General features: G+C 37.4%; 3 protein-coding genes and 1 long non-coding RNA gene across 7 annotated transcripts; all 4 read left to right on the top strand.

Moving 5' to 3' along the window:
• The first annotated feature begins 230 nt into the window (after positions 1–230).
• LOC6738564 lies at positions 231–482 on the top strand. Its single transcript, XM_002085333.4, has one exon. It carries the CDS (start codon positions 259–261, stop codon positions 412–414), a length of 156 nt encoding a protein of 51 aa, XP_002085369.2. The 5' UTR covers positions 231–258; the 3' UTR covers positions 415–482.
• Positions 483–6,005: 5,523 nt separating this feature from the next.
• On the top strand, positions 6,006–6,781 carry LOC27207994. Its single transcript, XR_001600652.3, has 2 exons — positions 6,006–6,444; positions 6,499–6,781. It is a non-coding gene; the product is annotated as an uncharacterized LOC27207994 (long non-coding RNA).
• Positions 6,782–7,806: 1,025 nt separating this feature from the next.
• LOC6738563 (gamma-glutamylcyclotransferase) lies at positions 7,807–8,861 on the top strand. The gene is made up of 2 exons (XM_002085332.4): positions 7,807–8,244; positions 8,372–8,861. Exons 1-2 carry the CDS (start codon positions 7,901–7,903, stop codon positions 8,682–8,684), a joined length of 657 nt encoding a protein of 218 aa, XP_002085368.1. The 5' UTR covers positions 7,807–7,900; the 3' UTR covers positions 8,685–8,861.
• Positions 8,862–9,825: 964 nt separating this feature from the next.
• LOC6738562 (gamma-glutamylcyclotransferase) lies at positions 9,826–11,320 on the top strand. Of its 4 annotated transcripts, none has more exons than XM_039293386.2 (4): positions 9,828–9,989; positions 10,503–10,616; positions 10,732–10,865; positions 10,918–11,320. In XM_039293386.2, the coding sequence occupies exons 1-4, from the start codon at positions 9,978–9,980 to the stop codon at positions 11,234–11,236; spliced, it is 579 nt and encodes a 192-aa protein (XP_039149320.1). In that variant the 5' UTR covers positions 9,828–9,977; the 3' UTR covers positions 11,237–11,320. The 4 variants fall into 4 exon arrangements, with proteins under 4 accessions (XP_039149321.1, XP_039149320.1, XP_039149319.1 ...); XM_039293385.2 differs by having other exon boundaries at positions 10,500–10,616; XM_016169291.3 differs by having other exon boundaries at positions 9,829–9,989; positions 10,494–10,616.
• Positions 11,321–20,406: the final 9,086 nt, after the last annotated feature.

The raw sequence follows: 20,406 nt of genomic DNA, 5'->3' as shown, positions 1-20,406 counted from the left end.
AACTGCTCATTTCGCTTGTTTACGCATCCCATTTGCCATCAAGCATACGCCGAGTGAGCCATCGCAACAGATAGGGTCAGCGGCGAAATGTGAAACTAGAGCGAACAGCTTACGTAAGTGATTGGATTTAAATGCCGGAAAAACTTAAATGGCAAGCTTTACGCCGTATCACGTAGCATCCATATTAATTGCAACGTGCAGTCGGGTATAAATAGCTGACTGACTGCCATAGCCAATCATTCAGCGCAACTCGACAAGATGAACGTATTCCATAGTTTCTTGATAGTCTTTCTGGGCCTGGCCCTCAGCTCTGTGGGTGCACAGATAGCAACACGCCAGGAAACCACGGAGGACAAGGCTTGTGGTCCCACCCGCTACTACAATTACGCCCGGCACACTTGCCTGCCGTACTAGGAACCTTTCCAAAGTGTTCTATGCCTAAAGAAATACAAAATTAAGGTAATAAATTTACCAGAAATAAATACGCGGTGTTTAAGTGATCGGGAAAAGAGGGTGCGGGAATGGAATATACCCATTAAACAGCTAAAGGGAGTGGATATTACATTAGTGGTAATTCTTCTCTTTGGGAGATGTTTAAGAAGAAGATCATTTACAATACTTCTTACATGTTAGTACCATCGATTTATTTGCGTATTAACTGTGTTCAGAAAATAACCAGATTTCTCATTATGAATAAATTGGTAAGCTCAATGGAACATTATTTCAACGACCTTCAGCAGCTTCTTCATCCACACCATGGCTGCGAGGAAACGTTGCCAAGGACGTGGAAGAGCTTTCGTGAATGCACAACTTTATGCCTCTTTCACTGCTCGTTAATTAATTCGCCCCTAAGAAGAACGGTTTCCCAGTCCCAGGAAGCCGCGGCATAAACCAACTTGTTATGGCTTATTAATTTTGCATGCAGCCGCGACTGCAGTCAGGCCAACGTCATGTAAACATGTGCAGGATTCCACTGGCTCCTGCCTGTGAGAGGGGGTCCTGAGCTCGCAACTGGGAACTCGAGCCCGGAAAAGACAGCCTGATGGGGCCTCTCATCAGGAAAGTTAAAGCCTGCTCGAGGCAGATTTATTGCATTTTAATGCGGGCTCTGGATTGCACTCAATCGGTTAACTGGCCGACAAACACAGATTTAATTTCAAATATTTACTATTATCTGCGGGGAATCTTTGGACAGCGAATAAAACGTTTTTTCCGTGTGCCGCTGGCATAAAAATTATATTTACTGACTGAATGAAATTTTCCAGCTTTATTATTTGTTACGCTTTTACGTTTAATTCAGTAGCCCATATTTACTTTCCATTTAATTTGAGTTAAGCTTGCAGATTGCCATTGAAAATCAATTTTTTTTCGAAATGCTTTGGTGTTCCCACTTTGAATTTTGGTTTAATTTCTAATTTGCTTTTGTAAAAACATTATTTTAATTGCCAAGTATACCTCAATTAAATACATTTGCCTGTTGTTCCATTTTGCCATATGCAGAGTTAACCGAATTATTCATGTAATTTAATTAGCATCGTCAATGAACCAATTATCATTTATGGCTCACAATTAAGGCAAAGAGCTAATAAAAATAAATTGTATTGCGCTCGAATATGGCTGTGTTAATACAAACGTAATTGAAACTTTGTTATTACTTAATAAAAAAATGTTCAATCTCACTTCTTAGTTTTAAAATTATTTCACTCGACTGGACTAATCTTATCGCTTATGCCAATAAATATTCTTTGCTCTATTCATCAACCTCAAGTGCCGCCCATAATGTCCCCTTTCGAAAAACGATCCAATATTTAAGCTTCTGTTTTATGGTCATCGACAAATGTCCAAACATTGGCAGCTATTGTGACAGTTGCTGCCTGTCACAACCAACTGGGGCAGAATAATAGTTGGTTCTATCCCCTTGCATCCTGTGGAGTCCTGTGGACTACGCGTCACAAATGAGTGCGTCATGCGAGGAGCATCCTGGACTACCATTTTCCTGAAATACAAACAAAGCATAAATTTTAACGAGCTTGTCAGGCGAAAGAGGCGAGGCAACAGCCACCATGTACTTCGATATCGACGCATCATTATATAATTGACTCCCTGATGCCTCGATGTCGAGCAGTTTATCACTTTGTTGTCTGCGATGGCGGAGCTAATAATGCTGATGCCCTCGATACAAGTTGCCTGATTATGATGATGCGAGGATGCTTATCCTCGAGATTCGCTGAATTAAGGTAATCAGGTCAACCAGTCTCGGTTTTAAATAGAATTTAAGTTAATAAAATATTGATGAGAGCTGCTAGTGTTAAAACACCTTAAGAAAATGTAAACGTTATACTAAAAGCTCACTAAAATCGGAGGCATATTTTAACATTTATTATAGGGAGCATTTATTTTTCTAGCTCAAACATAAAATGCATTAAATATTGTGTTTTTAATTTAAAAGCTGTCGAGTGCACAAACTAGAACTTGTGGCTTGACTGTGGTTCTGATACATTTAAGTATTCAGCCTCTGGCCAGAGAATTGAAAAATTTACCAACTTGTTGTCAGCTGCTTCTTAACAAGAATTCTTTGGTTTTAATCAAATTTATAATGTACACACATGGCCTATTAAAAAATTCATATTTTCTTCATGCTGAAGTGCAATTTGAGTGTGTTAAATTTATTGAAAAAATGTGCACCAAAATTGAAACCTTTATACAAGGCACAGTCGTTTTTCATCTGAAGTGACGTTGATTGGTGAAGTGAGTTCAGTCGAGGTCAAGTACCTACTTCTCCTAGTGTTCCTCATCCTTCAAATTTTACATCCTTGGCGCCTTTGTGGATTTCCTAAGCCACAAATATATATATTTTTTGAGTTAAGCCACAAAAATATGTTCTTTTTACCACACATTTGCCTCTCTTCCCTCAAGCTTGCAACTTTTCCAAGCAAATATTTGGGCTGTGAACCTGCCGCAAAGTTTTCCCTGTGACAAGAGCACATATCAAGGAGCCTCGCCGTGTGTCGGCAGATATCAAACAACGTGACTTGCCAACGGTTCTCGAGTCCTTGTTGATATTTCAAGCGCTTAAATTGATTACGCAATCTTTCGGTCCTTATTCCTTATAATTATACCCTTACCAAGGGCACAACACCGTAAGACGATGAGGTTAAGCTTCGGCACTGTGAGAACAGTTTGGGATATTAAAAAGCCAGTAACTTAAAAAAAAGTACAGTAAATTACTATGGATAAGTTGTTCCTTCTCTATAAGACATTTTTAAAATAATGTGTCCGACTTTCCCAATAGATTATACAATGTCTGAAGAGCATCTGAAAGCTTTTGCAAATTCTAATTCAATTTTTTGCTTTTCATATCGGAAATCGGAAATTTAATCCGTTTACTTGGCAATTTGGGCGGATGTTTGTTGTGGATTCTTTGGTTTGCGGCTCAATCATTTTAATGGCAGACTCGTGTTAGGCCTTGTTGGAAATTCATTTCATAGATACACCCACTAGAGCACCCAGCTTTACCAGGACACGTCGTGAATCCTTTGCGGGTTTCGCTCCCTACAACAATAGCCATAAATCGACAATTTCAGTTTGATTTTTCGTTGTTGTCTTTGCGCAACATTAAAAATTAATTAAACTGTGCAAAAAACATATAAATGAAATGCAAACAGCATTTCGGTATTTGCCTCACTGCGGAAATTCAGTTAATTGATCCATTCACGCTTTGTTAAATATTTAATTTGCTTAAACTACACTTTTAATGGTAAGTACTCTGAAATTTCGAGCGCAGAACAATTAATCTAATACGCAACTTAATTCAAAAGCGAACGCAGTATCACAGTATCATGCTCATTAACATTTTGCAGCTCTATATCTGCTCAATGTTTATATAAATTTTTCCCAAGTTAGGGCAATAAATAGGCTATTTTAAAAACAATGTTTATGCATATTAAAATTTGCTGAATCAACGCTAGTGTTATTTATCATCCGGCGATGCCATTAAACTTATGACGAATTCTCTGCCCAAAAGAACCGAGGACATAAAATATGCTTATGCACAGATATTTGAGTTTTGAATGCGTATACGCCCCGTATGCGTGCATAAAAGCGTTCAACTTTCACTCGGCAACTTTAAATGAAGAAAGCGAACGAGAAAAGGCAGCCTAGTCCTGCATGCGACAACCAAAGTTCGTGGGGCGGAAAATCCATTTATCATATGTCTGCTGTCTGTATGTGCATGTTTTTTTTACGACTGAAAAAGTAACGAAAGACACTTGATGCGCGATATTTACATGACAAAAACTAGCGGCAGGTGCATGAAATAAATGATGACTTCACAGTTGTCATTCCGCTGGCACGCAAAACCTTGAATAACTTCAAATAACTTACGCTTCGAGTATCTATAAGTTTGGCCATGGTGTAGACAGTGTTTCTAAAATCACATATAAGTTTTGACTGTAAATGTGTATGTGTTCTGTGTGCTTGCCGTGAATACCACTGATAATAATGGTAATGCTGATTATGAGGGAAATGATGATGATGACGATGCTCTGATCATTTGTGCTCTCTATGTGCTCATGTGTGCGTGAAAATCAGCCACGATACGAGGACAATGACAAGGATTTACCGGCTTGAATGAGCCTTCGGGATAGCACGCTAGTATGAATATTTATGCTGGCGCCTGTTTTTGTTTCTGTTCATCAGGTCTGAGATGAGGCAGCCAATTGAATGATTTGCGGCAAGCTGGCCCATAAATTAACCAAGTTAAGTGACCTTCTCAAGTGGCTGTAGCGGTTTTATCGGAAGAAAGCAAAGCTTTTACTTGGGGTTCAGTACATGGCTTGCATGGTAAAACAACAAGATTCAACTAAAAAATTTTTTGGAAATTTTTATATCACTTAAAAATATAGTCCTCAATGCAGTAAAAATTCATTCATAACCAGAGAATTATGTAAAAATGTATTATATATAACGCTAAATAAATAATTTTCAAAACGTCATTAAACAACTAGGTATGATTAATGAAATACATGTTGCCACCTGGCACTCGCAGTTTAAATCGCATAAATCAACACAAAGTTATGTTGTCATGACGACCATGCCAGACCTCTTAGCTCACCAACTCGTGTCGCCTGTCCTGTTCTGATGCGATCTGGTTTCGGTTTTGGCCAGAAACCATGTCAAACTGGCCAGAGTTCCGCCGCAAGCCACACCAACATCCATCGAAAACGTGCAACAAATTCCGCAATAAAATCGCAAAAATCATTTTAAATGCATTCGCATATATTCGCGCAACAAACGGCTGTCACTGCGGCACTCCGAACAAACATAAGCAAATTGTGCTTTTCCCATGATATGTTACCCATCATGTCACCAAATATTGAAATCGAAAGCCAAACGATATGGTTTATGGTGACGGTCTTTGCACATGTGTTTGTTTAGATTTTTACAATTCATTTTGGGGTAAAATTGTTATGTAAACATAAAATTGTAACAAGTGCACCCGTTTTTTGAAATTAAACCAACGTGAAACTTTTAAAAAAGAACTAAAATCAACTTATAGCTCAAACGTTTTTTCATAGCTAATTCCGAAATGAAAAAAATATAGGAAGCAAAAAAATTACACTTAATATAAAAACCGTACCCTCTTAAGCTACAAATTGAAAAGATTTATTTGATATTACTGTTTAAAATTTTCAGTATTAATAATATTTAATTTTAAATAATACTAATAAGAGATGTTTGCCTTTGTTTTCAAATTGCAAAGGGCCACAAGGTAGTGTAGTGTACATTAACAATTCTAGAAAATTGATTTAATTAATCTCTTATTGCTGACATGAAATATAACAAGAGAGAATGCTATAGTCGAGTTCCCCGACGGTCATATACCCCTTACTCAGCTAGTGGAAGTGCGAATTTGAAAAAATTACAAGATTGTTCAAAAGTGAAGGCGTTAGAAAAGGCGTGGTCAGAGTGCTTTAGGTATACCGATATAAATTGGCAAGATACAACGAAGAAAATCAAACCACTTTCCAAAAATGCAGGCGTGACAATTTTTGGGTGGTATTAATTTTTTAACGTACCTCAATACCTACAAAAACTTTTTGAATTATCATTACGTATCATATGCATTTATATCGCAACGTAACGAAATATCGCGTAACGCAAGACCAGGGCTGCAGCAACGAAATGAAAACGATAGGCAATAAGTTGCGAAGTTCAATACTGGTCAGAATTGTGATATCTAGTTACCCAGTAAAAGACTATCAATACACAAAATAAAGGCCCCTAGGAAAATAATAAATTAATGTTCATTTAAAAAGTAAGTTCTTATCAGTTCGGCACCAACTTTTGGCTTGGCACGAGCTTTTCGCTTGGCACAAGCTTTTGGCTTGGCTCAAACTGTCGGCGCGGATTTGCACTGGCGCTTTCTTGGATTACAACTGCGCGGTGAGACCTCCTTTAGACATAAATTTACACTGCTTAAACTAATCGAACAAAAAGAAAAGGAGCGCTTCATATGGTATTTATTTGATGTGTATGATGTCAGCTATTAACTGTGATTATGTTCCTTCCGCCTGTGAGTGTTGGGTATGGTCAGTTCAAATTTCGTATTGGAAGCGCGTTAAAGCACGCAATGCACGAAGGGGAGGAAAAGCACGAAAACGAAGGATACAGCGAGAGAAGAAGCATAGGCGCGCAGCAGTGCTAAAGGAAACACATGTTCGCACCAAATCGATGATATAAGATAAAATGAACAATAAATAAAAAAATATCAAAACATTTATCAAATTGTTATTGATGATTTTTTAAGTGAACGTTAGAGAGGTCGTGGCTACATGAGTCAATAAGCTTATGGTTCCTGGGATCTCGACGCTCATACCAAAGACACTAGAATAACAAAATATAAAAAAAAAAAAAACAATAGTTAGAAAAATAACTTAATTGGGGAACATGGAAATGTTTTGATGTTAAACATTAAAATATTTCAAGTATAATTAATTATTAACATAAATATAAATATGTAAACGGTAGCTAATTCGAGCGGCGATTTTAACAAACGAATTTAAAAAACTTTAAAATTATAATAGTCAGGGCGTGCATTTTTAATTATTATTTTAGTTCATCATTTGCTACGAAATTGGCAACAACTCCAAATATGTAAATTCGTTTCTTCGATTAGAATTGATTTCGGCCCGAAAATCGTCTTCTAGCCCTCTAGAGCCACGGCCAAAAAATCGCGTGCCAAAAATTTGTATGGCGTTACGCATCTTGTTATTCTAGTGTCTTTGCTTTCACTGTATAAGTAACGGGTAAAAAATGGGACCACATCGGATCAATATGGATATGCTATTGAGCCTTTGAATTTTGAACGATTCCCTAAAAACCTTAAAAATGAATTCAATAAAATAATATAATAATAATATAATATAATATAATATAATATATTATATATAATATATAATAATTTAAGTATTTTAAGGTGCATAGTTTAATAAGTCATAAAAGTCGACGAATAAAATAGCATGCAAGAAATTGAGGGGAACAATTGTTTTTCAACACACTTATGTACATGTTGATGCTCTCTCAGGTATATTATAATATAATATATAAACCCCAAGCTTGAAAATCTACCGTTGATCTTGTTATACAATTTTTATTTGTAGAGTCAATTTTTATTAAAACCTATCACACTCGGATATATCACTTCGTTAAATACAAATATTAAGCACAATGTTTGTGTGGTTACATGCACCCCTAATCTAAAATATAAGCTGCACAATCAGACAAGCCCGAGAAATGAGTTTACCTCTCAGTAGACGTTCAACCTGTAGGCAGATCGTATCGCTGGTTGACAGCTCCAGTCTAATATATCTATGCATATATACGAGTATACATACATAGAATGAATTGTCTTATCGTTGTTTTAAGCTGCCTATTGGTAGCCCTCAACAAAGGAAATTGCCACAGCATCAGTGGTTTGAATGCCACCTTGAATCTACCAGAGATTCGAGGTGACCAGTTCCTGTACTTTGGATTCGGAAGCAATATGCTGATCAAGAGAATCCACATCCAGAACCCTTCCGCCAGGAGAATTGGACCGGCCCTGCTACCCGATTATCGATTGGACTTTGCCGTTGAATCAGCCCGTTGGAGTGGTTCTGTGGCCACCATCGTTCCCACCCAGGGTGATCATGTCTGGGGAACCCTCTGGACGATCGATCTAAGTAATCTACCGGATATAGACAGGTAAGTCTACGACCAATAAGTATATATGCCGTCTTGTTGGTTCCATTGTACTATAATAATAACTCATGCATCGTAAAATGTGACTTATTTCGATTTCTAATACCTCCTAATTATATACTTTTTGCAGTCAAGAAGGCGTTAGTCAAGGCATTTATGAGCCTCTCACCGTTTACGTAAAACTCCGTGGGGAATCCGAATCAACTCCTGCCCGAGCCTATCTACTGACCAAGCAGCCAGAGAGCAATCTCTACGAACTGCCCAAGGACTCCATTCCCTTATCCAGACAGCCTTCGAAAACATATCTCCAATGTCTCGTTAAAGGCGCTATCGAGAGCTCCGTCCCGGAGGATTATGTTCTGCGATTGAGGAGCATTAAGCATAATGGACAAGTTAACTCCCATATGGAAAGAAAACTGCAACTGGGAGAGGTAGCCCTTTAAGTAATCAAAACATTAAATAAATTTCATGATGCCTTTGACATTTTCATCAAAGATTTCGAAAAATATGTAGAGATTCACCTAAATAATACAATATAAATCAGTGTGTTTAGTAACTAAATTATTGTCTTTGTTACAATAATACTCATGCAGCCATGAATGAATTAATCTTTGATACTACTGCAAATGTTTTATTATAGATTAGGTTGTAATAACATTCAAATTGTTCCTTGTAATATTGCTTCGCAAGGTCCATTATTATATTTGTATTTTACCAATTAATGTCTTTTTGTGTCGCATTTTTCATATTTTTAATTCTCCAATTCACACTTAAATTATCAGCGAATGATGATGGCTGTGGGAAAAAATTAGTCAGTGGTTCATTAGATCATTAGATTAGATTAGACAATCGGAAATTTTAAGCACTGAAAACAGGTCCAACTACTGTGTAATTAGTTTTCGGACTGATCCATTTCATGTTTTATTTGATTACGTTCTGAACGAAACTAAATTGATGCACTTTTCAAAGCATTCAAGACACTTGCAAAGCTTTTTCATTTAATACGATAGATGATCAAGATAGAGTGAATTTTGAGAATAGAGACCCATGCCATCATCAGAGAAATCTTGTATTTTGATTTAATGTTTTATTATCTTAGAATGTAATGTAAAGAAACTTAACAAACTATGTAAGTAGAATACGTACTCCTCATAAGCATCCCTAGAAAAGTTATCTTTATAATGAATTTGGAATTGCCCGTCTGAAATGTGTCCGCACTGATCAAATATGAATAGTTTCCTGTAGGCTGTTCCCAGTCATTTATTTAGCTTCAAACCCCATACACAGTACGAAATTTGAAAGAAGCTAAGCCGAACTAAAGTCTAAAAATCAGCTTATGGAAAAACTTATCTGAATATTTCTATTAATTAAATATTAATTGTTTCCAATTTATACAGTTTTGATTCAAGCTACTTTAAATTTCAATGAGGCTCTACTCACGGCAATTTTAATTTTGAGCCCAAATGTTTTTAAATAGTTTTGTAACTATAAATATTTAATTAATTAAATATTTAATTAATAACGTATTAACAAAGCTATTTGCGGCATGTCCATCCCTACAATCGAGAGTTTGCTCTCTGTTTAACCACGTAATCGATAGGAAACTTGCCGAGCAGTGTAGCTCTACAAAAACATGTTATCATTTTGTCAATGACATTTCATTACAATCTGTCCGTGCGTTTTAAAAGTGTACACAAGTTTCTGCTTGATTTAAAGTGTTGACGTGTTTTATTTTCATGAATTTAAAAGTAAGTGCCATTATAACGAATTTTTGTGTGTAAAATATGAGTAAGGACGCCGAGTGGGATAAAATAAAATAATTAGAAACAAATTATTAAAGTAAACAGCTGACTTGATTTACGATTTAAAAGCTCAGCTAGAATAAGCTTTTCTAACAGCTGGGCTATTGGCTCTTAAGCTTTCTGAAATAAAAAGTAAAAGAGCTCTTGTTCTATTAATTTTTTATATATCTCATTTGTATATGGTGAAATATTTAATTTTAACAATAATATTTCAGCTATAAAATACTTGTATACATTTTATTTACATTGATCTAATTACATTCTATCCAACACACCAACCACTGTGAGCACTGCTTGTCGTCCACGAACTTGCGAAACAAGCAGTTTCAAGTTTTGGATGTACTGTCTTATGGCCAGTGCTTCTAAAACTTGTGATTAGTGGTACTTTCTTTTTTAAATTTTCAATTTTTGGAACATTTTGTAAAACAAGCTTTCCCTCTATTTTTTTAGCTTCAGCAGCTTACTACTATGGCCACGAAATTCTTTTATTTTGGTTTCGGTAGCAATATGCTAGCCAGTCGGATTCATATACAAAATCCAACTGCAAAGAGGATTGGTGTCGGTAAATTAGAGGTAATCATAAATTAACAAAATTTGTTGTTTTAAGTTAAACACACTATCAAATCTAACTATCGATGGTAGAATGCCGAATATTCCTTCTAAAATTTGTATATCACTTTTTTCATAGAACTTTCGGTTAGACTTTCACACTGGATCGAAGAATTGGCAAGGCGCTCCCGCTACAATTGTACCCACCAAAGGATCACATGTGTACGGAGCCGTTTGGGAGATTGATATGTGCAACCTAAAGGATTTAGATGAGTAGGTTTTGCTCCGTTGTTTTTAAAAATATTAAATTTTCCATGTTTCTTAGTCAGGAGAGTGTGCCAGATGGCGTGTATATTCCGATTAGTGTTCCCGTTCACCTGTTGAACACCGATTCAAGCATTACCTGCCGTGCCTATCACTTGACAAATCAGCCTCAAACAGACCTCCATGCTGGCGGTGGCCAGAAAATAATTCCACTCGATCGACAGCCTTCGCAAACGTACCTCAAAGTTTTGGTGAAAGGAGCTACGGAATCCGGAGTCCCAGAGGACTACATCGAATGGCTGAGAGGGATCAAGCACAATGGCAAACAAGTGGCGGCCATGGAGGCAAAACTTGAATTGGATAAAGTGCAACTTAGTTGATCAGAAGCGCTTTGTATTTTCTTACGGTAAAATGTATTAAAATAAAAACCTCTCATTACATAACTAAATATGAATTATTTAAAACTATAAAATGTTTTTAAACTTATAGAAATCTTTACCAAGACTTTGATTACCGGTCCCCAGAAAAATGCTTTTGTCGCAAAGCTGAATTTAATTAATTTGAATCACTTATTTATGATGATTGCCAATTTCCCGTCTGCACCCCATTCAGACAATGGCCGAAAATTTTCGCAGGGAAAGGGGAAACAAAAGTTTTGAGTTTTGCCCATCGACTGGCTCTCGCCTAAAGTGCAATTAAAGTGCAATTTAGTGAGCACTCCAAGGAAAAAGACGCTGCTCCTGATGATGATGTTCCACGAGGCTAACGAAGCTTATCCAACTGGGCGATCCCGTCTGCTGTCTTATTAATTTAAATTTGAAGTTTTCGGCAACGGTTGAGAATGGGACTGAGGCACTCCTTTCAGAGTCCTTTTAGCACCTTTCGCTGCTGCACATTTGCATATTGTTCGGGGAAAAGCTTTTGGCCACTTGGCGTCCGACTTGTGTGTGCCAAAGTAATAATAAACATAATTTCCTGTTCCTGCAAACTTTTCTCTATATACCTCACACAAAGAGAAATCCTTTCGATTAAAATAATTTAAATTTATTATGCTGTAATAGTAAATATATAGTACAAACAATTTTAAAAAGAACTACATTTTGCAGAGATATAAAAACAAATATCTTCTTAACGATATGTAAAGTGTTTTTTATAAAAGAAAAAATTAATTGCACAAATGTAATGAGCATGTTTTCCTTCCAGTGCAAATATACTTCCCAGTTAGCAGCTAATTCCAGTTGCACCAACTGGCAGCTGACCCTCGAGCAAAAGTTGTGTAGGTGGCAAATAAAAGTCTGCCCTCTGACTTTAACAAAGTAAAAACTTCGTTTCCGAGCTCTTGTTGCGGTTTGTTCACTTTGTGCTGTTGTAAATTAAATTTGCAAACGGTCGGTAGTTTATAATCGTTTGGGAATTGAAATGCAGTCGAGTCGATTTTAAGCCAAAGTCGGAAAACTTCTGCTCCGTTGTCGGCTTCTTGGTCAAAGTTTTGGACCAACATTTTTATTACATTTGTGGCGCCTCCGACGAGCTGGCAGCTCCTGCTTCGGCTTGACTTTGAGTTTGAGTGCGATGTGCACTTGTACTCCACTCGTTCTCAGCTCGGCCATTAATTATTTAAAATGCTCGGCGCCATAACCATTTAGACGAGTCTCGGTTGGTGTAACATGTGCCAATGGCAACACCGACTCCAGGCCACAAAGTAAACGACGACACCAGGATACCAGGACACCAGGAGCAGGGACACAAATAACAACAAACGCCCTGGTGTTCTTGTAATCATAAAAGTTTACGACTTAAAAAAAACAAGGATTGCAATGGTTGTTCCTATACACCTTATTGGACGGTACTACCGAAATATAAAATACTGGGTAAAGTAAAACACTTCGGTTTTGATAAATTTAGTTACTAACCAAAATTAGATTTAATTTTATCCACTAAAAATTAAGGTGGCGGTTAAGAGTGGTAAATCAACTGTAAATACAATAACTATTGAAGTGAAATACGTGAAATTTTGTAAGAAAGTCCCCCAACACCAATGCGATGTAATAGTCAAAGTACTCCCGCTGCAGAGCATCCAGAAATCAGGATGACAAGTGACAAACAGACGCAGAGCAGCGGGCATTGAGGCCACAGGACGAGAGGTCGATGAGGCTCAGCTGCTTGTGGCGCATTCTGCGGGAATGGGAATTTAATTAAAATCAAGCACTCGCGATCCCCAACCCCTCCGTCCCACACCTTCAGCCGCAGCTCAGCTCGTCGTTTAGTTTCAATCAAAGTAGCGACAAGCAAACACTCAAAAAGGACAAAAATTTTACGCAAATTGACAACAGAAGCGACGACACCGAAAACAACCAGGGGAAATGAGGCTGCGGAGCCCAAATGGCATGTCAATAAAAATAAAAACTGTTCCAGAGCGTCCCATCTTGTCAGTTGGTCGTAATTGAAACTCATTAGCGTGCATTTTAGTGGCAAGCCTTTCCCCATTCCTGCCAACCCTTTTTTCGGCGCTTTTTCCTGCTCTATGGCGCTTTTGCCCCACCCCCGGTGGGTGGCTTGCAACACTGTGAGTTGGATCCGGTTTCGGTGGTGGTTATATGTGGTGCGTGCGGTTTATGTGGTAAGTGTGTCATCATTATGACTGCCACCGAGTTTTTTCCCTTTTTCTGTTGGACACTTAAGTGTGAGAGTGTGTTCGATATGGCCACAGGGCTTTTTTTGGCTTTAAAACAATAAGCGAAATGCTGAAAAACAATGTGTCAAATATGCAAATAGTTAAACAAATGGGCTCGATGCATAATATTTAAGAGCCAATTCTGATGCTAAGTGAAAAAATTGTGAATAGCACTTGTTGAAAATATATTTTATAGAAAAAAATTTTGTAACTTTTAAAAGTAAACATCGTTTAATAAGTTCATTATCAGCGCCATTAGAATAGGTAAACCAATTTATTTAATTAGTAATATATGAAGATAAATGAATAAATTCATTCATTTTCCGACTTCAATACTCTGTTGTAAATCTAAATAAGTACGTTTTTTAATTTTTGTCTGCCTTCTTTCGCTAGTTGTTATTTTCACATTGAAACCACTATATGTTGTAGTTCCAGAATATTTCAAGTCGTTTGCACAAAGCGACCACAAATCATCATTAATTGGCTTGTCAGTGGCACAAAGGATTAAAAAGCGCACACAACCGCATCGAAGCGAGTCCAAAACTTCTCCGATTTGACATGAAAACTAAAAAGAACCCACACACTTACCACATTTCCATCCCCCCCGAAAGCCAAATAAATTTTAATTGAAGAACTTGGCTAGTCCCTGTAATTATGCTTCACACACAAGGCGTCAAAGGCCCCACGGGACTTGCGGGGTTAATGAAAACTATGGAAATGGAAAACCTTTCAACGGACCCAAGCTGAATTCAATTTTCCCGCCTAAGAAAATCCGCCAAGAAAAGGAACTGCACTTGATGGCAAATTTGCATTTAGTTTCGAACAGTTCAAAGTGTTTAAAAGTTTCCTGCTGTTGGAAAACTATTAATTTCCAAAGCAGAAACACTTTCGATCAGCCACCTCCTCCTGGGAAAATTAAAAGGGATAAATTGGAGGAAGGAGGCCAACTATCCCACAGGGAAACTACTGAAAACTTGGTATATCCTTACATATCGTATCACGGAGAACTGCGTACTTCTCTCAAAAAGCAAATGTTTTTTGCCATATTGTAAATCATATTTCCATTTCAAATTCGTAGTATTGCATGATGGGCGCAACTGCGGAAGCGAATAATGCCGCGGGCTGGGATGCACAAACAAAACCGAAAAATGCAATCGGAATCTGGGCGCAGACACGCTAATCAAATTAAGCGCAATATTTGGTTTTCATATTCCGGCATCCGCAGGAGGAGATCGTCTGAAATGCAACCGGCGACTGGCCGCGGGCATTAATTACACTTAAATGTTGACCACATGCCAGGATTTGACAGAGACACAAAGTCAATAACTTGGCCAAGTGCAGCCCTAATCCCGTTCCACGTGGTCCAAGTCCACTTGGCTTTGTCCAATTTCCCTTGAGGCTGCCAACGGCGGTTGCATTTTTTGACAAATTCTCTTGACACGCATGCAGTGTCAACAAGGCGTGGCACAATAGGGGCGGGGATCTGCGATTAAATCATTAAATTCATACGCTCCACGGGTTGCACTTTTCCCATTTCGCACTGGCGCTTTGTTCAGCTCTGTACTGGAGAAATTAAATCTTAAGGTCGAAAAAAACAAAAGGCTTTTCAACATGGAAAATTTAATAATGTAGGGCATTTATTAATATTTTCTTTATATGGTAGGCAAGTTATAAAATTGAATCTTAACCTTAGTCACTCTTAAAATTCATTTGTAGTGCCTTTTATTTTTTCCGGTGCAGTAGTACTTTTCCATCTGAGCTTGACCACCACCCTAGGAGATTGTCACTTGCTGATTATTTGGTTTCCGTTTTCATTAAAATGCACACATCCCTTCGTCCTACTGCATCAATGCTTGCACTGGTTTTTTGCCCTTTTAAATACAACCTGGGGTTTGAGTAAATGCTTTTGGGGCATTTTTTAATTAAACGACATGCAGCGCAGGCTGGATTTTAATGTCACCACCTCGCGCCGTGGGCGGCGATGCAGCCTTTTGTGGCACGTGCAATATGACAAATATTTTAGGCACACAATGCAGTGCAATGCTGACCAACGGATGACAAGTTCCTTTTAAGCTTCCTCCGATTACGGTTGCAATAGCTGTTTAACATTCAATAAATTTTAAGTTAAATTACAAAAAGTGACATTTAGCTTCACTTTAAACCTTTATAAATTAATTCAATAGACAATCTTTTCTTTATTCACCATATAATATGAGCTTAATTGGCAAGGCTCTCCACCTCGCACAAAAACTTAATAATTTCGTTTGACCTTTCAATTTTCATGCCTAGAATGGGAAAAATACAAATACATGACTGCACTCTTTGATTAATATTTGAATTCACCATTTGGCCATACATTTACAACGCTTCGTCATGCTCCCGCACAAATGAGCCTGCATTGCAAACAGTGCATTAATGTTAAGTTAAACAAGTGAATGAAATATAAATTTTACATTTTCATTTTGGCATTTTCGCTTAAAAGCTTTTCCGGCAACGGCTGAAAGGGTCGAAAATAAGCGAACGCAGAGGCAAAAGCGTCGTAACCGAAGCTTCGCTGTTGGCCACGGTTGACTTCCTGCCAGATTTCCTGGCCAATCCCCCTGCCCTGCCCCTTCCTCATCTACAACACACTAAATAACCTTGTTAGCGTTTTTAATTAAAGGTGTAAATATTGATATTTACCCATGCAGACCTGTTAAAAACCCCTGACGCCGGCGGCTGTTCGCGACTGGCGCGGAAATGCATTTTCGCAAAAAGTCAAATAAACTATATGGAAATATGAGCTGGTTATTAAATACGGTTATACGCGGTTTTAGCCTTCTGTGGATAAATGCTGTGTTTTCCCGGATTATGGGAAAAACCCAGTATAGCTTGACATGCAAATACTGTAGACAAGGGAGAAGTGCATTGTGAATACAATTGACATTAGGTTATGCAAGTTCTTAACATCCAAAACTAAGAGAACCAAAAAAATGCAAACAAGCTGGCACAATTTATAAAACAATTCATATTATTATGAGCATATGAATATATGCAGTGTTTCTGACCCAAATTAAATGATTTTAAACTATTACTAAATACTAAAAAATATAAATATAAATAAAAAGACAAGGCTCTAATGATTATTGATCATTTTAAACACATTTTTAGTGACCTAATACAAATTTAAGTTTAATACTAGTTAAATAAATATTTAATTTAAAAGTATATACTTAGTTTTTAAATTTAAATAAATAATTCAATAAGACTATAGTGTAATAATCTATTAATGCCTAAAATCCTTACTCAGTCAAGCAACATTAAGCTAAAGTACACTTATGCCCGCCAACGTATTTATCCAGTCCTAAATCCAGGACACGTTAGGAATGTCCCCCTATCGCCGGAATAGCCTTGCCACAAAATGAAGCCCTCCTGACATCCACAGGCTATTAAAACGGCAAATGCACTCAAAGGCCATCCAGTGCGCATCAATAACGCACACTTGACGCTCCAAATTAAATAACCATCATCAGAATCAATAGAAATATTGCATAGAAGATAAAGGCCCCTCTAAAACACACATGCATCCGATATCCCCAGCGGTGCTCCAGTGTCCTGGGCTCCCAAATTGAGTTAACTCTGCCCTAAAAGCATAGCCCCACAATGTAAAAAGGACCTGTTAAGTTTTGTGCAAAAAATGTTAATTTTAATTAAGGCCTGCTATCGACACCCGAACAGGCACGGTGCATTTCGAGGCACTCCACTCCACTCCACTCAGCTCAACTCAACGGAACTCCAAAGTGCAATGCAGCGCAACTGATGCACTTTATGGACAGACCCGGCTGGATTGGATTGAATTGGCTTGACCAGGTACACAGTGAAAAAAAGGTCAAGTTTATATATTATTGCTTTATATTTTATTTTGATTTTTTGACTTAAGTCAAAAATTTATGGGCAAGAGTGGTGGTTGTAAGGGATATACATTATACTTATTATTATATACTTATATTCAATGTATTCAGTGTTGTGTATCATGTTATAGGGTTATATATCTTATATTTTATATTTATATTACATTTGATAAAGAAATGTCCAAAAATTTGTTGAATAATTACTCCCCCTCTCTCATCAATTTCATATTAAATACAATTATTATAAATATTTATTTTCCAATATAAGATATTCTACATTTAAAACAATCTGCCTGTGTAAGGTCTGGACTGGCCTGAAAATGGGTCCGGAATGGTGCCTGCTCCGGAATCGTGTTCATTGTGGTCGTGTCATGGACATGTGTAAACATTAACACAACATTGTTGCCCGCTCACCAAGTGAGAGGGAGCGAGAGCGACATACAGGATAGACAGAGAGGGAGACAGCAACGGACATTAGTTTGAAAGGCCATGCAACAATTTGTTGCATACCACACGTCGTCAGCGGCAGCCATGCGTTGCTCTTTTATAGGACGAAATATAGGGTGTTTGTAGAAGGGCATTATAATTGCGTTGTCCACTTTGAAATAAAAAATAAGATATAACATATAATATAAAATAGTTTTTATTCACTTTTCAAAATGTAGTATACATTAAATTACAGAAAAACGGTGTGTAACATGTTATAAAATGTTTTCCAAAGGGTATATACTAGGTTGAAGTTTCCAAATGCAAATTGCATCGCTCTTTTTTCAAATTTTTATTTTCGCATATTGCAGGGCCACTTACAAATTTAAATTAGCGCTGGCCGAGTGAATTGCATTAGCGCGCTTTTTAATTCGCATCGTAAATATTTCAGCTTCATACCTATGAATTTTTCAGCATTTTAACGCGTTGGCCATGCCGATGATTATCCTGCGGCTTATCAGCGCCCAAACAGGCTCCACGCAGGACATCCTGCCCTCCGCTCTCCCCTTTCCACCACCCCGCTTATTGAAAAGCAATTAAAAAATCCTGACGCCAAGCGAGTGCGGAAATTATTGAATTATAATGCACTCGCGATGCAGGACTCGGGTCAGCTCATAAATATAAATAGATGTGTGCATTTTTAAGGAGCATCAAGTGCCACCTTTTACTTGGGCTTAGGGACCTGTGACTTTTTGGTAATGTTTAAATTTAAGTTCGTTCATCACATATATGGAGCTAAGCAATATTTAATAAAATATTTATTTTCCATATTAATTATCAGATGCTTAATTTAAGTAATAGCACTACACCCATTTAAAGAAATCTAATTAAATTAAGCCGGAAAAGTCTTAAAATGTAACACATTGATATACGGAGCATATTGTTCACAATTCGTTCGAAAGCCATCACTTTAATTTTAAGCTACACTTATGTGAAAATAATCCGGCAATCTGCTTATTGTTATTAAATTCTCATCTCGTCTGACCTCCCAGGACTCGCCTTGCTAATTGCGGCTATCGGATTACCAATGCCAAAAGCTATTTTCAATAACAAACTGAAAAGCGAAGAGTGCAAAAATGAAATTTTATAATTGGCTTTTCGGAAAAAATGCCAACGAGAGTGAGAGAAGATAAAAACAGAGACTGCTTCGCGTTGCATGCGAATATAATTAGCATAAAATAAAAACAAACATCGAGACTCGCCAAAAAATATTAAATTTCAAGCAATTAAAAAATGCGCAACGCCGAAAAGCGCGCTAAGGATTCTGGCCTCCACGACGAAGGAATAAAAAGGGTTGCAGCCAAGAGATCAAATTACGCGAAAAAGCAGTCCGAAGTGAAGACCCGTTTTTTATGTGGCTAAGACAAACAAATAAATTGAGGAATTTTATTCCTGGCCCAAGAAGCTTAGGGCCATAAACGCAATCAAAGCGCCAATCCAATGCAACGACTTGGCAAATAGTCGTAAAGGTCATAAAAATTGTCTTAAACGAAATGAGCCATCCTCCCATCTGCAGATACCCACCCTCCAGGGTAAGTACACAATTTTTTTGAAAACTGTGAACAGAACGATAAAAATTTCGCCCTCAGCACCTGTGACCACAATTAAGCCGCGTTAAGCGTTTCCAGGAAAAATGAGGAGAGGCAAAACTTTGCCGCAGTCAAATTGAGTTAAAACTCGCCCGAAAAACTTTTCAGCGGCCAATTTTTTCTGACTTCGCCCATCGGTCGAGACTTTTACGTGCTGAAAGTTGATAATTTAATTGAAGTTGTTAACAATTTTTTTCCTTTCTTTCGGGTGCAATTAAAAAAACCGAATTATATTTGGTAAATAGAAGGACGACCACGGTCTAGAGGTGCCTTTTTAAAATTTGTTGAAATATAATTAATGTCATGCTGAATTTAATTCCCAAACTGACAAGGGTTTCTCTTCTCTGAAAAAAAAGGGTTCACAAATTTAATTGAACTGATTGGAGACGGAAGTAGGCTCGATTAGCAGGTGCAGATTTTTAAATAAATCTATAAATATAAATTTTTTAAATTGCCTGTTCCTTAATATTCGAATCTCTGCACCTGAAATGCACCTATAAACATTCTTTAAATTTAATTATTTTTCGACATATTTTGCTCCTCCTTCTTCATAACTTTCCCAAGGAGATTTACATTTTTCCATTTTCCAGACTTAGTAAGTATTTAATAGATATTCAAATTATTGAATTGCCAACAAGCCATCATAGCGTTCAGTTTCTTTTCTCAATTTGACTACAATCAGCTAAGACTCAAACGGGAGTCAAATACTAATAATGACAGCAGGCAGGACCCCAGTCCCATTGTCAAGTATCAAATGTTTGGCCAAAGGCAGTCGGCAAAAAAAAAGAAAGAAAATTACCATATCGAAATCAGAAAATAGAAAATGATACCAGGAGGACACACACACAGCCGAATTATTTGTTTGGGGAAGCAAGTCATTGCAATTATTTGCGGAATGCACTCGTAGAGGA

The sequence above is a fragment of the Drosophila simulans genome, chromosome 3L (genome assembly GCF_016746395.2).
Source record: "Drosophila simulans strain w501 chromosome 3L, Prin_Dsim_3.1, whole genome shotgun sequence".
Taxonomy (NCBI): Eukaryota; Metazoa; Arthropoda; class Insecta; order Diptera; family Drosophilidae; genus Drosophila; species Drosophila simulans.
The sequence above is the reverse complement of the archived record's forward strand: the minus strand, read 5'-3'. Positions and strand labels throughout refer to the sequence as shown.